Here is a 24997-nt window from a genome sequence, read left to right on the forward strand (position 1 = left end):
GTGGGCGCGCTGAGACGGAGCCGGGGGGGGGGGGGGGGGGGGGGGGGAGGCGTGAGGGGAGGGGCGCGGGGAGGGGAGAGAGCTCCGGGGGGAGGGGCGTGGGAGGGGCGCGGACCCGGGGAGCAGACGGAGGGGCGGGGGGCAGCGAGGGGAGGGAAGGACGGGGAGGGGGCGCCGAGCCGCTGACGTGGGCTGGGGTCTGTGCGGCTGGCTGGGGAGGCTGGGGCGCGCGGAGACACAGCGTCCCCAAGCGAGGACGAGCCGGCGCCGCGCGTCCGCACCTCCCCGCACCGCCCGCGCCGCGCGCCCCGGGGACAGGCCGCCGCCGCCGAGTGGAGCCTCGTCCTGCCCGGCTCCTGCTGCTCCCGGAGCCGCCATGGCCCCGGCCCTGCGGCCGCTCGTCAGCCAGGTCCTCTGGCTCGCCTGCCTCCTGCCCTCGGCCCCAGCCGTGCGGGCCGCAGGTAAGGCGCCGCGGGGGCGGCCGCGGCCTCGGGGGCCCGGGCTGCGGGGCTGCTGCCGTGCGCCCTGCGCGCGTCTCCCTCCTTCCCCGCGTCCCCGCGCCGCGTTTCGCAGGGGACAGCGCCGGCCGGGCGCCGCGAAGCCCGCTCCTCTCTCTCCTTTCACCGCCCTCCCCAGAAGTCGCCTCGCCGCTTGAGGGGGCTCCCTGCGCCCCCCGGTTTCTGCGGCCACCTCTAGATGCGCCCGGCGCTGCCCTGGGAACCGCGCGCGGTGCCCCCGGAACCCATCCGGATGCTCGGGGATCTCACAGCCCATAGGGGTGCGGGTGACCGCGCGGGGAGGCCGGGTCCGTGGGGGTCGGCCGTGACCTCGCAGCCCCCCAGGGCGCGCCCCGGGCATGGTTCTGCTCTGAAACGTCGCCTTGTCTGCAGAGCCTTCCCGGCTGGTAGTGTGGGCTGGGGGGAGGGGGAGAGATTTTAAAGCCCAGGAGGCCAGTCTGCCGTTGGCGCTCTGGGAATGTTTCCAGCCTGGACCCCGAGCAGGTTCCCCGGCCCCACCCTGTGTTCCTGGCCGCGCTTCTGCCATCCCCACCGCCCCACCGCTGGGAAGCCAGCACCACATTTTCTGCCTCGTTTTGGCGACAAAAAAGGACCCAGATCGGAGAGGTGTTGCGGAACAGTAGAGGCACGGGCAGCTATGGGGTGGGGTGTTAAATATTATCCAACAATTTCATTCCCCCGCCCCCCCCCCCATCTTCAAAGAATAGGGGAGAGAGAGAGGAAGGCAATTCTGTGCAATAAATGCCACCAGGTAAAATTAGAACTTGTATCTCAGGGGTGAAATAAGAGAATTTTGTGGGAACTGTGCTTGTTCAGGATCACCTGCCTCCCCCTAGGGATTCATAGAAATGGGATCTCTTGTCCATTAGGCTTACTTGTCCAGAAGTGATTGATGTGGCCTAAATTACCAAAAAAAAAATAATAATTCTTTGGAAGTCATGTGTGGTTCCCAGCCTGGCCTACTGCACCCATGATATGGTCAAAATAGCCGGGCACAGGGTTGGGGGAAACCCACAGGGAAAAACAGAGGCTTGGGCGCCCTTTCCACCCTTCCTGGGATCTGGGCCAGCCCCGCACCAGGGGTTGAAGTCAGAAGTCTGTGCCCTGCACCATTAATTCCAGGATGTGTTACCCGGACTTCAGAGTACCCTGGACTGTGTCTGCATGTGCAGCGTGGAAAGGCTGATGTTGCCATTTTCTAGAATGTTCAGGGCCCCAACGCTGTGCTGTGAGAGACAATGTGTGTGCTCCAAGTGGAAGCCCTGGGGCTCGCCCGTGGGTGTTGCCTCCCTGGGTCAAGCTTTGTGGCAGTTGTCAGCTCGCTTTCTGCTTTGGCTCTTTCTGCTCAGGGTCTCTCGGGGTACCTGTGGCGTCCCTCTGAGCCATGCCTTGAGGGCTCTGTCACTTGGACTCTCCACCTTGGAAACGTGGATTTTGCCGATGGGTAGGGTAACAGGACCTGAGCTTGGTTTCTTCAGCCACATGGTGCAAAGCCTTCACAGTCCATTTCCACCTGAATGTCCTGGACACTCCCAGAGCCCTGAAGAAGAGCGACAGCATCGCCCAGGAACTGTGAAACATCTGCTTTAAAAAAAAATGCTTAAGAAAAAGTGCCCGTGGAGGCTTCTTGTGTCAGGACAGGTAGGGGTCTCCCGGGAGCTGCGCCAGCGTCTGCGCAAAGTCTGCTGTAGCCACAGCCCCACTCCTCCTCCCTCCTCCCAGCTGAGCCTGCGGCCCTCCGATTCCATCCCCCTGGCAACCGATCTGCTCGGTGCTGCACGCGCCTTGACGGGCGCCCGTCTCTGCAGATGCTGGATGGCCATTAACATGCAGCCACCGAGTGTCCCTGCCACCTGCCAGCCTGCTCTGGCCCAACGCTCCTTGCCTGGGGCAGGGGGGCGGGGGGTGGCCTCTTATCCAAGCACCTCTTTCTGCCCAGCCTGGCCGGATGCTGCCCCCCAGCCAGAGGGAGAGAGAACAGAACTCAGCCCGGTGGTGCTGATCCGCTCGTGGCCACAGGCAGTGGCATGATCCCGGAGGGCTCACAGGACTCAGTCCCCTCATGTAAAACACACACCTTATCTTCTTGGGGAAGCTTCTGCCACAGCACCTGGAAATCCCTCCTTGGGACATGGGGCCAGGGGAAAGCATTGCCTCAAGGCAAATGGGGACAGTTGAGGACACACTCGCTCGCCTCCCAGTTTTGTTGAGTCCCACAGGTCTCTCATGAGCTCCCTGAGGGTAGGAGGCACATCTGTACTTCTGGGTTCCCCTAACACCTGTGGGGGGTGAGACCCAAGGACAGGGCTCAGTCAGTACCACCTGGGTGAACAGTGGTATTGGGCAATGCCAGGTGGGCTGGTCCCTTTGCCACACCCTTCTCTCCAGGTGCCACTCGGCAGCAGCAGTGTTGAACACCTACTGTGTGCTAAGCACTTTGCTAGGCACAGGGGAGACGGGGATGATCCCTGCCCTAACGCCGCTTACAGTGCAATGGGGAGATGAGAAAACATGGGGTTGTGACATCTGTGTGCTCAGGCTGCTGAGAGCACAGGGAGGTGAGGGATTCAGGGTAGGCCTCCCAGAAAAGAGCATATCCAACAAATAAGTGGGGAAGGGCCATGGGGACAGCATGTGCAAAGGCCCTGAGGCTAGGAAGGTCAGCATGTTGCAGGGAACTGCAAGAGTTAAAGTGGCCGGCTACGGACATGACTCTGTCCTTCACCCTGAGACTGGCCAGTGATCAGATGACCTGTGCAGGAAGCTTGTTGTGGGCAGGGCTGGAGGCCAAAGATCAAGGATGGCATGTGGCAGTAATCCAGGCAGGGCTGAATGCTGGCCCTCAGCGATGCCATAGTGATGGAGAGGAGGCAAGCAGTGAGGAGTTAGAGTAGCAGTGGCCTGGGGATGGGTTCTCGGGACAGCTGGATCCCCTGACCTCAACAGAGTGCTAGGTGAAGGGGATGGCAGGTTTGAGGAGGGGAGACGTTCAGAAGGTCTAGGACAGAGCCGTCCAACAGAAGTTTGGGTATGAAGGAAATGTTCCTGATCTATGCTGTCCCAAAGAGGAGCTAATACCCACTTGCGGCTATTCAACACTTGCAATGCAGCTAGTGCAACTGAGGAGTGGAATTTTTAGTGTTAGTTAAATTTGACTACTCAACTTGGATTAATTTTTCCGTTCCGGCCTGGAGCCCAGAGAGTGGGTCTGTGTTGCTGGGCTCCATCAGCATTCAGGAGGCCCTCGAAGCCGCGGGAGACGGTGCCTGTGGCCGGGGAGGTGGGCGGGAGAGAGTGAAATGAGCCGGCAGCCGCTCCCCAACTCCTCTGCCGCCTCCTGCCCAGGCGCCCCTGCAGCAGGCTGCACACTCAACCTCAGGCCCTCCGGAGACCTCGCCTGCGGAGGAAACACATTACAGGAGAGCCACCAAGCGGCGGCAGTGTTCTCGACGAGTGCTACCTGCTTGAGGAATTATCGTGTACATGTGGAGACTCACATCAGTGTGACCATGGACACACTTTTGATATGTTGTGCTGTGAAAATAAAATAATTCAAAATTGTGTGCAGAGTGTGATCATGACTAAATGAAACACTTCTCTGCGTGAAAAAGACACGAGGACAGCAATAAGCCAGCAGCGGTTGGTTGTCTTTGGGAGGGAGGATAGTTGGACATTCTAATATCCTTTGTGCATATGCATCACCTTGATGATAGCAGCAAGCTCATTTTAAACATCTTACCTTGTTTATACAGTAAGCTATTGTGCAGCTGTCAAAGCAGTGGGAGAATTATGACAGGAAATGCCTATGATTCAGAATTGAAAAGACAATAGACTCTCTACTCTCAGAGTAAGAGCATGATTTAAAAATAATAGGAAATGCTCAAATATGGTAACAGTGGTGGTTACCGATTCTTTTTTTTTAAAAAAAAAAATCTTTATTGATCTCAGAGAGAGGAAGGGAGAGGGAGAGAGAGAGAAACATCAATGATGAGAGAGTCATTGATCGGCTGCCTCCTGCACGCCCCCGACTGGGGATCGAGCCCACAACCCGGGCATGTGCCCCGACCGGGAATTGAACCGGGATCTCCTGGATCTTAGGTCGGTGCTCAACCACAGAGCCAGGCCTGGCTGGGCTGTTTTCATTTTTAATAAACTATTTTAATTTCTTACTTTAGACTTTATTTTCAGGTTACAGTTAGTCTTACCTTCAATGTGGTGGCTGGGAGAGGATTGTTATTTAAAAGGCCTCCATCGCGCCCTGGCTGGTTTGGCTCAATGGTTAGAGCATCGGGCTGAAGGGTCTGAGGTTCAATTCCCGGTCAAGGGCATGTACCTCGGTTGCAGGTTCGATCCCTGGTCCCAGTCAAGGTGAGTGTGGAAGGCAACCAATTGATGTGTCTCTCTCACGTTGGTGTTTCTCTCTCTCTCTCTTTCCCCCCCCCCCCCTCTTTTCCACTCTCTCTAAAAACCAATGGAAGAATATCCTTGGACCAGGGGTAACAACAACAGAAACTTGGACTTTTGTTTGACATGCAGTGGGCACGGTGAGCGGTTCTCAGCAGCCGCGGCTGCAGTTCTTCCCGTGCGCGGGCAGCCGTCCCTCACAGCCGGGGTGTCACTCCAGACGGTCCCCCACGCCGTGCGCGTGCTCTGTGATAGAAACTAGGGACACCAGAAACCATGTGATTTGGAGTGTGTCCGCCCCGGGTTTCAATCCCAGCTTGACAGCGAACTAGCTACATGGCTCTCGGGCAAGTCACTTGAACTGCTGGGCCTCAGTTTCTCCACCTGTCACATGGAATAATAGAAGCCAGCCCAGAGGGCGGCAGTGGGGTTCCTTGCCATGTCCCCTCCTGAAACGTAGTTTCTGTTTCTCGGCTCCTAGGCCTGTATGAACTTCAGCTCATCACTGATAGCCCGGCCACCACGGGGGCAGAGGTGACCATCACAGCCAGCCTGGAGGCCAGTGACAACGGCAGCCTGGCCCTGCCCGCCAGCTCCCACTCCTACCGCTTCCACTGGATCCACAGCCCGCTGCTGCTCACGGGGAAGACTGATGGGGCTTTCAGCTCGACCATCCGCGCCGTGGGAAACATGCCCGGGGACTTCCCCGTCTCCGTGTGGGTCACCGCCGCCGACTGCTGGATGTGCCAGCCGGTGGCCAGGAGCTTGCTTGTCCTCCCGGTCACAGGTGAGGGCCTTTCCTGCTCGGTAATGTGCCTTCAGAGCCTGGGTGCAGAGACCATCTGGCCTGGCTGGTATTCACAGAAATGCAGAGCAGGCCCTCGGTGCCTTGTCTGTTGTCAGTTGAGTTGACAAAGGATCAGAAAACGGTAACACCCACTGCTGGCAGGGCTGTGCTGAAATGGGCAGTGCTCCTGGGGGTATAAATTAATACCACGCCTTGGAGAGCAGCTGATTGATATGTATCAATTATTTTACTCTTCAGTCCATTTTCATTCCCTCTTTCTCCCCCACCCCTTCCCTCCTTCCAAGAAGTCCCTGCTGTCTTGGAGTTCACAATTACTTAAATAATTTATCTTTGGTCCTGCTGCTGTGGCTCAGTGGTTGAGCGTCGACCTGGGATCCAGGAGATCGCGGTTCGATTCCGGGTCAGGGCACATGCCCGGGTTGCGGGCTCGATGCCCAGCAGGGGGCGTGCAGGAGGCCGCTGATCGATGACTCTCATCATTGATGTTTCTCTCTCTCTCTCCCTCTCCCTTCCTCTCTCTGAATCAATAAAAACATACTAAAAACAAACAAACAAAAATCAATATGATTGGGGGAAAAAGAGGCTCTCCCTCCCGGGAGCATGCCCGCGCCTTTCCCTTTCCCTCCCCTCCCCTTCCTACCCCCTACCCCAGGCATGTTACCTTTAGTTTCCTCAGTCCCAAGCTCCTAGGGCTGGCCCTTCCTTTGCCTCTATAACTTGTTTCCTAAGCCTATTTCTTCTAGAAATTACTTCTTCCACCTCTGTAATTTTACCAAATAAATGTTCTCTTATAAAAAAAAAATAGAATTTACCTTCAGGAAATAAACCTGCATTTGGGCGATGCTTTACGGGCAAAGGTGTTGGCCGAAGTGGCATTTACAGCAGCAGGAAAAACAGCAGCAGGAAAAACAGCAGCAAGCTAAGCGGGCGGCCACAGGGGGGCGCTGGGGGTACCGGCCCGTTTGTCTAATGAATACTAACGGCCTTTACACGAGTTAGTAATGTCCTGGGAGGTCACTCATGCTTGTAACATTCTAAAAAGCAAGAGAGAATTTTATAACCAGGTCCGTCACCTGCGTTTAGCGCACGCGTGCACACGCACTCACCAGTGCTTTGCGATTCTTCGCAGTGGCCCGCAGTGGCTGTGTCAGTGACGCGAAGCTTCTTTCCCTTCCGTTCTACTTTGCAGAGTTTTCGGAATGAGCGTGACTGAGGGCACCTTGCCCTCTGCTTTTGTGCCGAAAAAAAATCAGCTCTTCCATTTTCTTTGAGGACACAGAACGCAGGTCCTCCCCCAGCCCAGCACGCTGGGCGTGGAGATGTGACCGGTGGAACTGCTCATTTTTTAGGCTCACCTAATGCTTTGAAATACTCCCCAGAAGTTACTTTCAAAGCCTGTGCGTGTCCTTCTGATTCTGGGCATCTTTTGTGCCAGAAAGTTCAGGGTCCTGGTGGCAGGGGCGCAGGCGCAAAGCTACGCCTGTCATACCCGCTGTGGGTCTCCAACAGTGTCTACACTGTGGGTGCGATGACTTGGGGGACACGCGCCTCTGTGTACAGTGGCCTGCAGGGTCCCCCCTCGCCACCGGCAGCTCTGACAGCCAGAAGGTCAGGTAGGGGAGAGGCTGCTCCGCCTGCAGACAGTGAGGTCGCTCCTGGCTCCGCCCTCCCCACACCTCAGTGGGCTCACCCTCCCTTGGTCTCTCTCTCCCAGATGCCATCGTGGGGAACCTGGTTGTCACCCAGAACACATCCCTGCCCTGGCCCAGCTCCTATCTCACCAAGACCGTCCTTAAAGCTTCCTTCCTCCTTCATGACCCAAGCAACTTCTTCAAGGCTGCCTCGTTTCTCTACAGCTGGGACTTCGGAGACGGGTATGCGCTGACTCCCTTCGATGCCCCAAAGCCTTGCCCATGGTGGTGGCCCTGTTGTCCCATGCAGGGTGCTCTGAACTGTCCCGCCTTCACCCCCTCACTCTCTCTTGCTCCAAACATTCCTGAGCACCTTCCTACTCTGTGTTGAGCTTGGGGTGGGTGGGGAGCAGTGGTGAGTGTCATGGGATCTGCCTTCGAGGTGCCTGCACCCTAATAGAGGAGGTCATTGGTGCGCAACACAGAAGGTCAAGGCAGGGAGGATTTCTCTCCATTGACTTGGGAGGGACCTGTTCCGGCTTCATTTCTCTGTACTCCTCCTCTCCAAACAAGCCAGGCTGCAGGAGGCAGGTTGGGAAGTGGCGTCAGAGGCTGGGCCCAGGCAGCCCACAGGCACCCCAAGTTCAAGCAGGGGTGGAGCTCAGTGGATACCCCTCACCCACTTGAGTCCCCACAAGGCCCTGGCTGACAGCCCCGCATGTGAGCCTGTAAGCCCCCTGGGGGTGAGGATGGTGCATGTGAAGGGTCTTCAAGCTCTGATGACCTTGGAAAGTGGGCGTGCGGGCGCCGAGGCTCCCACGGCCTCTCGGCAAGCCTAAGGAGCCTCTTGCACCGTTTGGAGGCTGCTGCTGTGATGACAGGCTTGCTCACGGGGCAGTGGTAGCCGGGGCGTGTCACTGTACAGCCACCCTGGACTCTAAGAAGTCACGTGAGTCACTCTGTCATCTGTCTCCTCGCTGTCACCTTCCAGCACCCAGATGGTGACTGAAGACTCTATGGTCTATTACAATTATTCGATCATTGGGACCTTCACCGCAAAGCTGAAAGTGGTGGCGGAGTGGGAACAGACAGCGCTGGACGCTGGGAAGGGCGTCGCTCAGAAGACGGGGGACTTCTCTGCCTCGCTGAAGCTGCAGGGTGAGTCCCTGGGGGTGGGCGAGGCTGAGTGCTTCTGTCCCCCGGCTGCATTAGCCTCTGGTCAAGGGCACGAGGCACAGTGGGCTGTGCCTCAGTCTACCACCCAGGGAGGAAGCACCGAAACCCGTCTCTCCCTGGCTTTGGCGAGAGGCGGTCGCACAGCCCTGGGCTCTGGGAGCCCTGAGACATCTGTCCTTAGCCACCGGGCTTAACGGGGTCCTCTGTCTTCCAGAAATCCTTCGAGGAATCCAAATCTTGGGGCCCACCCAAATTCAGACTTTCCAAAAGATGACAGTGACCTTGAACTTCCTGGGGAGGTGAGTGAACCCCAGAGTGTGTGGTATGTGACTGTGCCCACTCTCCCCGCAGATGACCCCGAGCCTGCTCCATTCCCTGAGGTGGCCTACATCTGGGGCTCTTGGGAGGATGATGCCACCCAGCCCCTTGACTGTGCCATGGGAGAGCTGTGGGCACAGCTCCATTCTCAGGGCTCAGGGGAGGGAGCACTGCCTTTCGGGGCTGTCTGCAGTGTGGGCGTCAAGGCAAAGGAAGGCGAGGGACTCCTTCTGTGGAAGGCCCTCCACACGTGACTCGGAAAGCAAGCCATCTTAGGTAGGACGTGGCCCAGCTCTTGGCAAGAATGGCATTAAGCTGGGTTTGTAGTGACAAGACGTGGAGAGGCCGGGCGTGCTTGCCCCACACGGGTGGACGGAGCTGCAGCGCTCAGCAGCCGGGCCCAGCCCTCCAGGGGCTCTCGTGGGGAAGACCATCCCCTCCACAGGGACACGGCTTAGTCCACAGGGAATAAGCAGCGTGGCTAAGGGAGGAGAAAGACATGCCGGGGGCTGGGGGCCCCCTAAAGCTTTCAGGGGGCCGCGGAGGCAGGAGCGTCCCGCTGGGAGGCGGTGGGAAGCCTGGCTGCGGGTGCTCTGCCTGAGCCCGGGGCTGCGTGAGGGGACCTCCCACCGGGCGTCCTTAGATGGACCTGCGCTTCCCAGCTTCTGGGCTGTGCTAGCAGGCAGGTCACTCGAAATGCACCCGTCCCCTCAGACCCATCACAAGCCGACTCACCTCTCAGGTCCCCCTCAAGTGCCACCTCCTCCAGGAGGCTCGCACAGCGCCCCGCCTGTGTCACTGGGGCTCGCCCTGCCTCGCCCAGCCCTCCGGCTGGGCTCTGTTTGCCTCACTGGCTGGAATCCCCTCGGGGCCCCGGGCCATCTCTATCTACTGATCTGTTCCCGTCTGGAAGGTGTGAAGGGGAGGCCAGGACAGCTGGGTGTTCTGCCTGGGAAGGACACAAAGTTCACAGCCACCTGGCCTTCCTTGGACTTGGTCTGTGTTCACATTGTCGGCTGAGCCATTTCTGAAAAACTGCCCACGTTTCCCTGCAGCCCCCCTCTGACCGTGTGCTGGCGCCTCAAGCCCGAGTGCCTCCCGCTGGAGGAAGGCGAGTGTCACCCGGTATCCGTGGCCGGCACTGCTTACAACCTGACCCACATCTTCAGGGACCCTGGGGACTACTGCTTCAGCATCCGGGCCGAGAATGTCATCAGCAAGACGCATCAGTACCACAGGGTCCAGGTGTGGCCCTCCAGTAAGTGACGCGTCCCCTTCTGCTCAGAGCCACACAGATGGCAAACCTGCCAACCCTGCCACCAGGCCACCCTGCCCATCCATCAACAACCAACCCCTCCAACACTAGAATCGTCAATAACCCTCCTGACCCCAACCAATACCACTGACCGACTGCCCGCACCCCTCCCCCACCACACTGTACCGGTGCCCCCGACAGCCAGCTCTAGCACCACCCGTCCTACCAGCGCGCCCTTGGCACCGCCGCTAGCAGTAACGACAGCCAGTCAGCCACCGCCAGCCCACCCGGCCACCGAACACACCCCCGGCATCGCCTGCAGCGTCCAGATCCAGCAGACAGCTCTGGGACTGCCACGCCCGTCGGCACTGCCACTAACAGCCCGCCTGGCGGCCCCGCGCCACCTGGGCCAGCGCGGCCACTCCCGCGCCACCTCAGCATCTCAGCGCCCCCGCTGCCACCACCGGCACCATCAGTGTCCCTGCCGTGTTACCAATGCCCCACACGTCCCCACACAAACACTCCCACACGGAACGAGCCACCGTGATCGCAGTGCGCCCGTTCGCCCCCATCTCTCCCACCTCAGCACATGACCCCTGTCACAGCTCTGTCACCACCACTAAGACCCGCATCCCCAGCAGTGACTGTGGGACTCTCAGGGCTGTTGCGGGTCCCGGGGGGTGTGAGCTGCTCAGAAAGTGCACAGTGTGGCCCCTCTCATTCACAGGGATGTCCAGCCTGTGCCCCTGAAATACTCTTCTCCAAGCTATTGTCAGGCCCATCCACAGGAGCAGCAATGACGGCGTTAGGTTCTCCCCTTCATTTCCAAGGGGACTCTTCTGTGACCCCCGAAAAGTGCTTGCTTATGTAGAGGAGAAAGTTGGAGCCCAGATCCCTCAGGGATGGCCTTTCAGACACCCAGCCGGGTCCCCCCTGTATAGTACAAAAGGAAGCCCTCCCAGCGGCCCTGTCCCCAGGGGTGGCCCTGTCCCCTCCAGTCTCACCAGTCCCTCTGAGCCCTTGAGGAGATGCTGCATTCCACTCCAGGCCCTGGCTGACCTTGTGGGCCAGGCAGACTCTGACCTGCGGGCACCTCAGGGGGCTTGGGCTCTGCCTCCCCCAGCACCTCCTGGGCACTGAGTTCCCAGGGTACCCCCAAATTCTGTGGATAAAACAGCACGCCAGGTAATCAATGCCACCTTTTCTTGGGAAACAGATCCTCATGGTGTCTGTTGGTGCCTATATGCAGGGAACGTAGGAGGGTGAGGGGAGAGGGAGAGAAAACTCACACCCGTAATCACCTGCCACGCGCCTGGCACATTTACACCTCACCTGGCCCCACCCCCATGGCAGCCTCTGGGGTCAGCATTGGCATCAGGTAGCCTGGTGAGAGCCGGGATTTGATCCCACGACCACCTAACTCCAGACTCTGGGCTCTTCCTGCTCTGCCATGTAGCTTCCTGGCAACAGGATCGGTGAGAGATCCCAGAGCTGCCAGAGAGCAAAAAGCTGCATCAGAGGTCCCAGGGTGGCTTCGGTGCCCTCACAGCGTGGCTTCCCTTCCCCAGTGCAAGTCGCCCAAGAGAGAGCAAGGAGGACGCTGTGATGTCTTTCATGGCCTACACGCGGAGGTCATGTGCTATCACCCCCGTCATGTGCTGTTCACTAGGAACAAGTCCCTAATGCAGCATGCACTCGGGGTGGGGACTTTAGCTGCACCTCTCGAAAGTTACTATCAACACTTGTGGACATATCCTAAAACCCTCACGCACACCGACTTGCTTTTTGTGAAATCCTGGCTTTGCCTTTTGAAGTTCTAGTTGGGCTGCGTGTACAGAGGGAAAAGCTCCAGTGGGGTTTGCCTGCTCTCTCCCCTGTTGTGGCCTCCTGAGAGCTGGCACTCAAATGCCCAGGCCCGTGACTTGGCCCTTTCTCACTCCCAGGCATCCAGCCAGCTGTCTTTGCTTTCCCCTGTGCCACGCTTATCACCATGATGCTGGCCTTTATCATGTACGTGACCCTGAGGAACGCTGCTCACCAGAAGGACATGGTGGAGGTGGGTGCGCAGGAGGGTGGGGCCGGGCCTCTGGGCCCTGAGAGGGTGAGGGCGGAGCAGGTGTGTGGAGAAAGTATGGGGCCCAGGCCAGAGGGCTTGCAAGGGCCTGGAGCCCAGGACAAGGCCCCAGGGCTGGGGCAGATGTGCCCAAGAGGCATCCGCAAACCAGGCAAAATTTGTTGAGCTGACTTTTTCCCATCTGACTCACCTTCTACACTCACCCCTTGCCTGGCAGCTGTGCCCATGAGCTGGGAAGGGAGAGGGCCACCAAAAGAGGGAGCCCCGGGGGGCAGAAAAGCCCAGGGCACAGTGACATGCTCCATGGTGCCAATAAAGTATTTCTGTGCATGCTGCTGCGGGGCAGCTGAGCTCGTAAGGCCACCTAATGGGGCCCCCGGTGGGCGGGCGATTGACCCGTGGGGTTTTGTTCATCATAGGTGGCTGATTTTGACTTTTCCCCCATGTCTGACAAGAACCCGGAGCCACCGACTGAGGCCAAGTGCTGCCGGATGTGCTGCGGGCCCTTCCTGCTGGAGACTCCGTCTGAGTACCTGGAGGTTGTCCGTGAGAGCCATGGGCTCCTGCCGCCCCTCCACAAGTCGGTCAGAACTTACACAGTGTGAGCGCCCCCCACCCAGGCTCGGCTCTAACTAACCGCCAACTCGACACTGTCTGCGGGATGGCGCCTGCCGCCCAGCAGGAGGGGCTCATGCGTGCGGAGCCATCTACCCTGGCCATCCACCCATCTGTACAGTCCAGCGGCTGTCACAGCCCCGTCAGTCACACCCCCGGCCATCTGTCCATCTGTACAGCCCAGCCACTGCTGTAAGCCCCTCCCCGTCGGCCCCACCCCTCACCTCCAAAGAGGCCCCTGACGTGGTCCCTACTCTCTCCAGGTGCGCCTGGCTGTCCCTCGCCCGCCTGTCCTCCCATGTTGACACATCTGCTGGCCACCTGAGGCTTGAGCTTTCCTCCCCCAGCAGCCCGGCCCTGGTCAGAGAGCCAGGAAGGTCACAAATGATTAGGGATATATCGAAAAAGGTCATGCATAGAGATAAGTGGGGAGGCGCACACACGTGTCACACAGACGTCCCAGATGCTTTCCTCTGTATCAGTTCAGCTGGTGCCTGGGACGTACCCTGAATTAGAACCAAGGAAACCTGACCGTCTCCACTTGGCCCCGACAGCTCCGGGGCCTCCTCCGTCCCTTTGTGAGCTGTCTCTGCAGCTATCTGGTCCCATTCTAAGGACGCCTGTTCCCCGCCTGCTTGCTGGGGCTGGGAGGGGGGGCAGGGCTAATACCTAGTGAGTGCAGAGTGCTTTCTAAAAGCCCCTTTTACTGAGGCCCTGTGAACCTCCACGGAGGAAAAAGCCTCAAAGCAAAAGAGGAGTCAAGCTGGTAGGGACTTGGGATCCCTGCCAGGGGAAGGTGGTCTTGCCACCCAGCTGCCCCCAGAGGGGCCTTGAGGAGGAGGAGGCAGGACTGGATGAGCCCGGGGGAACCAAGCCCATTCCTCTCCCCTGCAGCCCAGTGGCTGGAGCGGGCAGAGCAGGCGGAGGGGGCAGGTTATGGGCGCAGAGGAGACACAATTGGGCCTCAGTCAACTTTGCAGGGGGGCCGGGAGCGACCCGGGCCTGTTTGGTGGGGACAGGGCGTGGGGGCCGAGCTCTGTTGCTGTTATCATTTGCTCTCAGGCTTTGTGCAGAGAACAGTCATGCAGCTCATGCCCATGAAACACTGCCGTCATTGCTGAATAAAGCTCGTGTGCTCCGAGTATAGCCGAGCATGTGCTGGGCGGCCCGAGGCTCTTTTTCCCCCACGCACGGACATTTGAGTGGTTCTGGGTCGCAGCAGGATGTCCCTGGTGTGTTCTCTGGTGAGTGGCCTGGATGGAGCTGCTGTCTGGGGCCTCGGACCCTGTCAGTGACTCTCAGCCTGCTGGTGGGCTGCGTCAGGGGCAGATCAGACTCTGACGAGGGCTGAGGAGGGTCTCTTGCAGGTGGGTCCAGGCGCCCCCGGGTGACCAACATGCAGCCAAGTGTGACGCTCCGGGTAGACTCTAAATCAGAGTAGGAGTCGTTTCAACCCTTGGGCACTTGTTGAAAATGCACATCCTAGGGTCCAGCCCCCCACATCCAATGCAGCACCTGGGAGGGGGCGGCCACGTTTCCACAAGCCCTCGGGCTCCGGTATATCATCAAGCGTGAGAACCCAGGTCTCCAGTAGGGCTTCTCGAACATGAAAATCACGGGAGGCCTTGTTCAAAGACACACTCTCATTCAGGGCGTCAGGAGGGGGGCCTGAGAATCTGCATTTCTAATGAGATTCCTGATGACACTGCTGGCCCCAGGACCACTCTCTGACTAGAAGACCTCTGGGCCTCCACCTGTCCTAAGCTCTTTTTCTTCTGTAAGGGGTTTGGGTTTTTTCCTCCATTGCCCCTGCTCTCTCGCCACCCATCACCCAGCACCCAGCAGGCATGCCCCAGGCTGGACACAGGTGGGAGTGGACCCTACCCCTGCCCCATGCTGTACCGCTCCAGGAAAACCCACTTTGAACGAGCAAAGCCGTTCAGGGACTTCAGCATCGTTGGCACGTGGAGCGGATGCAGCCACACGCACCCTCCTTCCTCTGCCCCCCCCCCCAATTCCGTGGTCAGCTGTCGGCCACCAGAAGCTGCAAGAGGCATGGGACAGACTGGTGTACAAGCACACATTGCTTTATTGTGCCTCACTTGTTTGCGCTTCACAAATGTTGCAGTTTTTACAAATGGAAGGCAAGACCCTTCAGCAGCAAAGCGACTGCAGGTCCCTTTACCGTGGCATTCTGGAGCCACACGCGGTGTCGCTGAGGTGTGCCTGCCTCAGTCCGCTCGGGCTGCCGTAACGAAGGACCACGGACCAGGTGACTTACCAACAGAAAGCTACTTAGTTCTGGAGGCTGGAAGTCCCAGATCAAGGCACCAGCAGGGTTGCCTCTTTCTGAGGCCTCTCTCCTTGTATCGTAGACGGCAGTCTCCTCCCTGGGTCCCCACATGGTTGTCCCTCTGTGTGTCTGTGTCCTAATCTCCTCTTCTTAAAAGGACCCCAGTCGGATTGGATTAGGACCACTGGAATGGCCTTCTTTTAACTTAATCGCCTCTTGAAAGGCCCTGTCTCCGTGTTCTGAGGTGCTGGGGGTAAGGGCTTCAACATATAAATTTTGAGGACACAGTTCAGCTCACAGCACCTTGATTTCAGATGTCCAGCCTCCGGAACGGGGAGAGAATAGGTTTCTGTTGTTTGATGCCCCCGTTTGCAGTATTTGTTTCAGTGGCTATAGGAAACACATACGCTTTCCCCATGTCCGTTTTGGTAGCTTCATCTGTCACAGTCCCATCCCTCCAACAGGACGTCCTTCAAACCAGATCCTACCGCCAACCACTTCTGGTCTTCACCGCCCCACAGCGGAGCCCTCCCGTTCCACTGTCCCCTCTCCCTGCCCCAGAGTGTCCTCGGAGCTGCACCAGGACCATGTCCCCCTCTGCCCAAACCCTTGATCATCTCGGAGCTCAGAGTCCTGCCAGTGGCCCCAAAGCCTGCCTGGCCTGACCCTTTGACCTTGACCTCCTTCCCCATTGCTCATCAGTTTGGCTCTGTCTTCCTCAGGGCTTTGCTCTGGCTGTTCCCCCTGCTGGATGCTCTTCCCTACACATGCATGGGGCTCCCTCCTCGCCTTCCTCAGGTCTGCTCAAATGTTACCTTCTCAGTGAGGCTGACCCCGGCACTCCCGCCTCCCGTACCCTACACCCCCCCCCCAAAAGCACTGATCGCCTTCTAACATACTATTACTTTTACTAATTTATTTATTTCATCTGTCTCCCTCCATAAAATAAAAACTCCAAGAAGAAGGGTCTTTGCCTACTGTGTTCACTATTTCTAGTTTCAGCACCTGGAACAATGCCTGGCACATAGTAGGTGCTCAGTGAATATCATCAAGGAAAGGGGGGTGAAAAATGCCCTCCCCCCAAGAAAAACTCATGTCCTCCCAATGTCTAGAATTTAAGAGAGGAAAGAGAAGTTGCTATGACTTGGCCATTGGTAGAAGTCACATGTGTTTTCATATTACATTCTAACTGCTGGGATCTCTCATAACATCTGTGCTTTAAAAACCACAGTTGCTATTGACCTGCCCCTGGATCTTATTTCACCAGACAGATACATTATAATCGCTGCTTTGATATCCATATTTGAGTATCATTGGTTTCCTTTGTAATCCTGTTATTTAATATTATGCTTTTTAAAACATTATTCTGAGGGCTTGATTCGATTAGAGAGATGCTCATGGTGCCCAGAAGGCTACCAGGCCCCTGTAGCTGTTCCCTAGAGAGGCCCACAGGGACACAGGGGTGACTGGGGGCTCTGCTTTCTTCCAGCCATAGGAAAGGACCCTTCTGGGGCTCTACAGGCTGCTGGTCTGGGCGTCTGACCCAGGAGACCAGGCACCAGCCCCCCACAGGCTGCCTGGCTGCAGCACCCAGTGTGACCAGCAGGTGGCAGCCTTGCGTGGCCTTGCTTCCCGCAGACTCTTATCAGAGGCAGTCGGAGGGCCCGGCAGGGGGACAGGGGGACATGGGTGGCAAGCATGTCAGGCACACTTCAGTCATGAGAGTCATGTGCTGAGTCAGTATTTTGGAGACTGTGGTCAGCAAACACCGCTCGGTGCAGTGGCCTTGCCAGGGGGGATGTGGGCTTTGCTTTCCATTTCCTTCTCCCAAAAGCCCCAGCATGCTTCCAGAAATGGGCAGTAGGGGGCGCTATAAGCTCTTCTGAGAGGAAACCAGCAGCAGAACAAAGCCTGGAGGGCCAGGCCTCCCTTCCAGACTCAGTTGCTCCCACTCTGGCTGTAGTTTCTGATCAGTCCCCTCGCTCCCAGGTCCCCAACGAGCATTTGGCTGGGCACCAGGCCACTCCTAGCCTGATCCTGGAGGAGGCTGGTGCGGGATGGGTGTGGGGCAGGTGCCGCATCTTCTCTCAAACAGAAACCACAGCCTCTGGCCCCAAACAGAGGTCAGATCAGCTCACTCTCGTGCTCAAAACCCTCAACACTGCCGCATAACCTTTAGCACCGTGTCCAAACTCGCAGTTTGCATTCAAGCCACCCCCACTTATATCTCCAGCCTCAGGTGCCTAGTATTCACCTTAGGCCAGGATCCAGGTGGTCTGATCACACCCCCACTGCCCACCCTTCATTCATTCAGCAAATGTCACTGTGCCAAGTGCTGGGATGTTCAGCCACAAACAAAGCAAGGCCAGGCCACTTGGGGCTTTCTGTCCAGTGGACGACCAACATTGACCCAAGAACCACAGAAATAGCCACCAACTGTCGGGGGCCGTTACTTGTGTGCCTCTCCTTCAAGTTCTGCCTGGGGAACGTGTCTGAAATCTGGCTGGTGCCCAGCACAAGGCCTGGTGCAGAAGAGGCAGAGAGTCCTGACTCCGGCCCAGACCACAGCGATGAGCGATCTGGTGACTGATGTGCCTTTTCTGGCAGGAAACCATGAGGCTTCCCCAGGCTCAGGCTTCCTATGGAGATGCTCTCGGATTCTGAGCTCCATGGAGCAAAAACAGTAGCAAATACCCCAGCAGGTGCCTTATCAATGCCACCAGCACCGCTAGCTCTACCACGGCGACATACACGCTTCTTCCAGATTTAACAGTTACTAGGAAAAAGGTCAATGCCTGTGGTCTATTTATTCTTGTTTCACTGTGGACACCATGAACGTTCTTGCTCTTTTCAGATTCAACCCATTAAGGAGAACAGTGGTACTTGAGCCCTTTGCTCCTGGAAAACAGCGTTCTAAGTGAACTTTGCATTCTGGAAAACGGCTTATTGCAAAGAACCACCTTCTCCATATGACTTACAGGAGAGTCACAGGTGCCCCCCCCCCCCCCCCCCCCCGTTTACCTGTGACATGGCCAGATACAGGCCTCACAATCCCCTTTCCTTGCCTCACAAACAATAACCTTTGCTGCTTGTCTCCCCTGGTCATTTGGAACAAAGTGCTTGTTCATGGAACTTGGGTTCAGCTTCCCGCCTTCCTCCAGGCCCCGAGCTCTGGCCCTCAGCGGAGCCAGCAGACAGACCCTTAGGAGCAGGCTGGCCTCGGGGCGAAGCATCCTCTGACTGTCCATCCCCTCCTGCCTCCCTTGCGTCCCGCTTCCCCCGCCCTGGCTCCCGCCACACGCACGTTCTCCTTTCCAGAGAGAACCCCTTGCTGCCTGTATAGCTCTCGAGAGGCTTTCGGACCCGGTGGTTGGGACCTTCTCCCTCCGGCCAGAGTTCCCTCCCCCTTTGCAATGATCCTTTTGAATAAAGTCTCTCTTAGTCAACCCGAATTCATTTTTATATGATGCTCTTGAAAGAGCAACGTGGAGATGGTTGCGGGCGACTCATAAGTTTCAAGAGGTCAGAGCAGGTGCAGCCAGAAACCTGACCGCCTGCCTTAGGCTCTGGGCAAGGCTCACAGCTGTCGGGGGCAACATGCCTTTCTGCCCAGACAAGAGCACACACGGTTCCTAGGAACACAGCACAGCTCAGCTGTCCCAGGGCCATCCGCTCAGCACCCACCGAAAGAGCCAGGTCATCTGATACGGAGAGGCCGGGAGGCAAAGGAACACGGGGGCCTGTTCTCTTCTTGGAACCAGGCAGGGGAAACGCAACAAGAACAAAACAAATTAATAACAGCGATTTCTCCCGCCCGCGCAGCGCCCAGGGGCACAGGGCTGGGAGTGGGTGGCAGGACCAGGCTTTGACTACCTGCCTGTCGGCTCCACGCGGCTCCGCTGGGCTCCCGGGCCCCTGCTCCTCAGGCCTCCAGAGGGGCCCCTCTGTCCTGGGCTGACCTGGAGAACCCAAGCTGAGCTGCTCTGACCACGAGGGGGCACCCAGGCTCCAAGGATGCTGAGCAGGGGGGCCCAAAACAAGGCTGAGAGCAGAAACAGAGGGTTCGAGCCCTGCCTCCCCCGTTCTAGAATCCTCCCAACAGCCCTGGGAGGGCTGCCTGGGCTCAAATCCTTGCAGGCTGTGTGGCCTCGGACAGGTCTCACTTTCCTTGTCTCAACTGAAAAGCCGTGGAGACAGTGGAGGCAGAAAGAGCCACAGGCTTGAGCCCTGTTTCTCCCACATGCAGCTACTGACCTCTCTGAGCCTCAGTTTCCCCTGAGATAATGCCTTGGAAGCGGTTGGGAATTAGGTGTGAGGATGTGTTCCCAGGAAACAGTGGTCCCACCTTGGAGTTCCTGGAGGGCAGGGACGAGGTCTTGGTTCCCTGGGTGTGTGGTGAATATGTCCCAGCTACAGACAGCAGTGCCCTTGGGGGACACGGGGGTGGGGTGGATTGATCAAAACAGTCACCTGTGGGTGTCAGGGGTGGGAGCCTGGAGGAGGAAGGGGTGTGTGGAGCAGTGAAGGGGTGGGCGAAGTCATGGCGTCTCCTTTTGGGAAGTGTGAGGCCCAGAGGACCGCAGGAGCCAGCAGTGTCCTGGATGAGGGACCTGGGCTTATGGGTCACAGAATCTCCATGTAAAGGGACCAGGCTAGAGATACCATGGAGGGTGGTGGGCAAATGCCACGTGGGTGCCCCCCGGAGCAGGCCAGAGCTGTGTTCTAGGAGTCATACACAGGACTCTGTCTTCTGATGGCCCATCCTGTGGGGCCCGTGAGGTGCCACCAGCTCTGCATGTCACCCTCCAGCTGGGTGACCTTCAGGAGACTGCTCTGTGATTTTCCTCACAGCCTGGCCTGCAGCTCCATCTTTAAAAATAGTTGCAGAAAAACCCATTGCTTATTCAATGAGCTCTTTTGTTAAAAAACAAACACACACAACAACAAAAACCCTGCACTTCGGTTTGTTTAGTTCATAAAAGGCCTATCGCGATGATTAAAGAGCTGGCTCGTTGAAAAACAGGATGCTGGGAAGCAAGGGAGAGGGCAAGGCGGGGAGGGGAGCCAGGAGCCAGCGCCCAGGAGCCAGGCGGGCTGTGGGTGGCCTGGGGCTCCAATCTCAGGCCCTTTGGAAACCTGAGCCATCCGTCTGCCTCTCAAAGCCTTAATCTCCTTACCTGTTGGGGATCATAATAACGCGGGGTCCTGGGATTCAGAGCTGAGTGGGACCCCCACCGCCCCCCACCTAAGTCCCCCTCCGCCTCTGTGGTCCCCCAGCTTCTGGAAGGAAGTGCGCCCGCTCGGCCCGCGCTCCCTCTCACCCCACCTCTCGCGGCCCAGCTCCCGGCCCACGCCTCCTGAAACGGCTCCTGCCAAGGTCATCGGTGATGTTCACGTGGCTAAACCCACGTTTTCCAGTGAACGCTTGTCAGGCACCTCCTGCGCGCCGCACGGCTCCCTGCAGCTCTGGCTCTCGCCCTGCCTGGCGCTGGGCGCCTGGCGTCCGGGCAGCAGCCGGTCCTTCCCGAACCCGAACCCGCAGGCACCGCGCCCGAGGCTGCGCCTTCCTGATCCCCTGGGGCAGGCGGCTAGCTGTCACCCAGCCTTTGTCCTTCCCATTCCCTTTAGGACGGTGGATCCCCTGCGTTCGGGACCACCATGAGCCAACTAAAAGACTTTTCCAGCGCCCCGTACAGCTGAGAGTGGCTGACGAGATGAAAAGCAGAAGTTTGGGGTGAAACGCCCGCAGAGTCCCCTTAAAAGGGAGACAGACAGCTGCTCTCTATCCCCGCAGCCACCATCCTAATCAAAGCCACTAGCATTGATGACAGTGGCTTTCCAACTTGTGTCCCGCTGCCCAACTCTCCCCAAAGCTGCCACAGGGATCCTTCCGAGGCATAAATACCTGACCCTGTCATTGCCCTGCTCACGCACCTGCTGTGGCTCCCCATTACCCAGGAAGAAGTTCAAACTCTATGGAGCCAGCAAGCCCTCCCTGCCCACTGCACACCTCCCAGCTCGCTGCCCATCCCTCTTCCTCCCCCTCGAAGCCCACGTCCCACACTGTCCCATAGAAAAAAATTCAAGCCACAAATGTCATTTAAGATTTTCTAATGTTCACATTAAAAGAATGAAAAGAAACAGGCCAGATTATTTTAATAATATCTTTAACACAGTATAACCAAAATATTACCATTCAACATGTAAGCAATATAAATTTAACCAGTGGGTGATGTACCTTCGTTTTTTCATGTTTTGTCTTCGCCATCTGGTGTGTGTATTTCCCTTTACAGCACATTTTAACTTGCTCTGCGTTTAGATTTCATAAAATGTACAGTTGGAAAAATAGATTCACATGCCTGCGTTGTTCCAAATATAATTAAAAGTCTTCCAATGACTGGATTAAAGATTCATTTTTAAATTTTAACTAAAATTAAATAAGTTTGAAATTCAGTTCCTTGGTGGCACCAGCCACATTTCCAGTGCTCAGTGGCCACGTGTGGCTAATGGCTGTGGCACTGACAGTGCAGCCTGGGGTCTGGCCAAGCGGACCCAACAACTTCCCGAGATGGTGAAAATGTTGTATAATCGCTGTCCTTCCGCTGGCTAAACGCAGTGTGGCTTCTGAGCGCTGAGGAACTGCACCCTTGATTCTGTTTTCTTTCTTTTTTAAAAAAATATGTCTTTATCGATTTCAGAGAGAGGAAGGGAGAGGGAGAGAGAGAGAAACATCAATGATGAGAGAGTCATTGATCGGCTGCCTCCTGCAGCCCCCGACTGGGGATCGAGCCCGCAGCCCGGGCCTGTGCCCTGACCGGGAATCGAACCCCGATCGCCTGGATCCTAGGTCGACGCTCAACCGCCAAGCCCCACCTGGCCGGGCCTGATTTTCAGTGATTGAAATGGAAAAGCCACATTTGGCCAGCAGGTTCTTACTGGGAAGCTGCTGTCCCCGACCTCTCACCTGCCAGCCCTGGCCCTGCCTGCTGCTGCTTCTGCCTGACCTCCCAGGCTCCCCCTGGGCTGAGTCATAAACATCAACTCCTTGTTAGGTTGTTGGCCCTCCTCTATGGTCCCCATCACTCTCTCTGGTTCCCCATCCCAATAACGACATTTTTATCACAATTAATTGTTATAGTTTTCTTCCCAGGTAGAGGGTGAGCGCCAGGCTCTATCTCGGTCATCACTCTACGTGCAGGGTCCTGGGACGAGTACATGGTGAGCCTCCGGTAACACGAATAAATGAATGAATGGATATTCAAGAATGAATTAGGTGCCACAGTGCTTGGAATTCCACTATTAGATAGTATTTGCTTCGTGGTTAAGCATTGCCCTTCTCTTCTTATAAGATGCACACCTTCCCTTTTCAGGCCAACAAATTCAGGAGACCTGGGCTCCCCATTCCCTGGGACCCTAACTCACGGCATAGCTTAGGTACTCTGATTCTCTTTCTGGCCTCAGTTTCCCCTCTGAAGGTGAGGGGTTTCAGATCAGGTTGCCCAGCACACACACTCCCGGATTCTCAACACCGAAGCTCAAGGTTGGGGTGCACACCGACAGGTCTCTCCAGGCTGTGCTTCTAGAAAGATCAAAGGATGGACTTTCTTGGGAAGGGCTGGGAGAGTCCCCCGAGCAGGGCTGGGACAGGGCACGTGGTGCCCCAAGCTTGAAGACCTGGTAGATTCCAAGTAAGGTGGGGACGGGGGAAGGGCTGTCATTGTTTAACAAACCCCTGATGTGCCACTCTGACGACAGAGGGGCCTTGGCAGGTCTGGACAGGAGCGAGGGAGGTCCTCTGGCCAGGACGGCTCCCAGAAGCAGAATCAGTCACGGCCCAACTTGGGCCGGGGCTGTCGTGTTTCAGTTTAAAGACATCAGAGGCTGCGATGGAGCCGGGAAAGAGCCGCCTCCACAGCGAGTCGCTGAAGCTCTGCGAGTGTGACGCCTGGAGAAGGGACGGCTGGCACCGGGTGCGTCGCAAGGCAGATGGAGGCTTCAGCAAAAGCCGGAACTCGGTGCCAGGTGGGCCTGGCGCCGTGTCAGCCCGCAGAGGATCCCCAGGGAGTGGCGCGGGGCTGGCGGCCCTCCCAGGCCTGGACAGGGGCCAAGGCCAATGCTGAAATGTAACCGGACAAGGTGACTCTGGCGGGCTGGCGGGTGTGGGTGATGGGAGAGGCTGGCAGACAGGCAGACGGCAGAAGGAAGCTTATGCTGTGATTCCGCTGGGTCCCCGCAGTCACCCAAATTCTCACACACCTGTGCAGGTGTGCGCCCAGCGAGCACGCGCAGACACGCGCAGACACACTCGGCGGCAGGCTCACCTCCGCCCACCCCCGCAGGCTCACCACCCACGCTTTCTGTTCCTAGAGGTGTGTGTCCTAGAAATCCCTTTCCATTCAAGGATTTCTTGGATATGCAGCCAATTTCCATTCCTGCTGTGGAGTTCCTCCGCAGACCCTGCCAGGAATGTCTCACTTTCATTTATTTTGGGAGCCAGGAGGCAGTGAGAGGAAGAGCCTGCAGACATCTTGTGTATTTTCATCTACACCAAGGCCTCCTGAGCGCGTACCCCCTGAAAGCCAGGGCCCGGCTGCAGATCTGGGTCTTTCTCTCTCTGGTGGGAATGGCTGGACTAGAGCCCCTCCATGGCAGGCAGGGATGCAGGGTGGAGGTGCGTCCTGTTCCACCTGTCCCATTCCCAAATCTTACGTCCCATGAGGCCAGGGGCCATGTCTGGGTGGTCCACCTTTGTGACTCCAGCACCTAGGACAGTGCCTGGCCCACATGGTACCTGCCTAGATCCCTAGACAGGATTTTATTAGGGGAAATGCCTGAGTGATGGGGTGGATAGTGCCACTCCCCCAAAATTCATGTCCTCTCAGACCTCAGAACATGATCTTATTTGGAAATATAGTCTGTGCAGACATAATTAGTTAAGGACCCTCATCCTGGAGCTAGGAGGACCCAAAATCCAATGATTCGTGTCCTATTAGAAGAGGCAAGGACACAGAGACACGCAGGGAAGACAGCCACGTGGTGATGGAGGGGAGACTGGAACGATGCGGCCATGAGCCAAGGACACCAGAAGGACTTAGCTCAGAGAGAGCGGTCATACTCATGGAGGGGTTTACAGCAAAGGAGACAGACTCAAGTCACCAAGGACAGAGACACAGGGGGCAGAGTCCAGGAGGGTTCCATGTGTGGAGCTTCAGTTGCCCCCTCCCAGCAGAGCCATGGACAGCACTAACATCCCAGCAATGACATGTGACAATACGTACAAAGTACTGCACATCGGGAAAGCCCCCTGAGCCTTGGTGTCCAAAGTCTTTATTGGAGCTCCATCAGAGACATGGCTGATTGTCCCCATAGCCGACCCCAGCTCCTCTGGAGGTCAAGCTGATATGATATGACCCAAAGTCCCACCCTTATGCACAGCACTAGACTTTCTGGCATGGCCCAAGGCCCCCCGGTAATCAAAGATGCTCTTATCAGGCAGGACATTCTGAGGGCTTAGAGAACGTCTCCCAGGAGCCAAGGATAAAGGCCAGACCTCCCTGGATAAGGTTGATTCTTTAGTTGGCACCCACAAAAGGACCTTGGACAAGATACTAAACCTCTTGGGACCTCGGTTTTATCATCTGCAAAATGGGTCTGTGGGCACCTTCCCTCCAGCACTGCCAGGATTATGGGAAATGGCATCTATGCACACAGCTGGTCCTCAGGAAGAGAGGGCAGTGCTGGCTCCGTGGCCTGACACATGTGATTCATCCCCAGCCTCAGGGTGACAAGATCTAAGGGTCTTGTCCAGGGTGTGGGTTCCTAAGGTGAGCTGACAGCCCCAGCTGCAGAGTAAGAGCCGAGCTCATTATGTGTGACCTTTTTGATGAATTATAAAGAGCTCAAGC

At 57.1% G+C, this 24997-nt stretch overlaps 1 protein-coding gene across 2 annotated transcripts; it reads left to right on the forward strand.

The window, feature by feature from the left end:
- Positions 1 to 376: 376 nt before the first annotated feature.
- Positions 377 to 12861, forward strand: TMEM130 (transmembrane protein 130). Of its 2 annotated transcripts, none has more exons than XM_087816115.1 (8): positions 377 to 461; positions 5404 to 5709; positions 7445 to 7604; positions 8353 to 8519; positions 8752 to 8836; positions 9911 to 10113; positions 12054 to 12166; positions 12604 to 12861. In XM_087816115.1, the coding sequence occupies exons 1-8, from the start codon at positions 377 to 379 to the stop codon at positions 12787 to 12789; spliced, it is 1305 nt and encodes a 434-aa protein (XP_087672241.1). In that variant the 3' UTR covers positions 12790 to 12861. The 2 variants fall into 2 exon arrangements, with proteins under 2 accessions (XP_087672241.1, XP_087672242.1); XM_087816116.1 differs by having other exon boundaries at positions 12640 to 12861.
- The last annotated feature ends 12136 nt before the right edge of the window (positions 12862 to 24997 follow it).

Source organism: Miniopterus natalensis, chromosome 4 (assembly GCF_054644295.1).
Source record: "Miniopterus natalensis isolate mMinNat1 chromosome 4, mMinNat1.hap1, whole genome shotgun sequence".
Taxonomy (NCBI): domain Eukaryota; kingdom Metazoa; phylum Chordata; class Mammalia; order Chiroptera; family Miniopteridae; genus Miniopterus; species Miniopterus natalensis.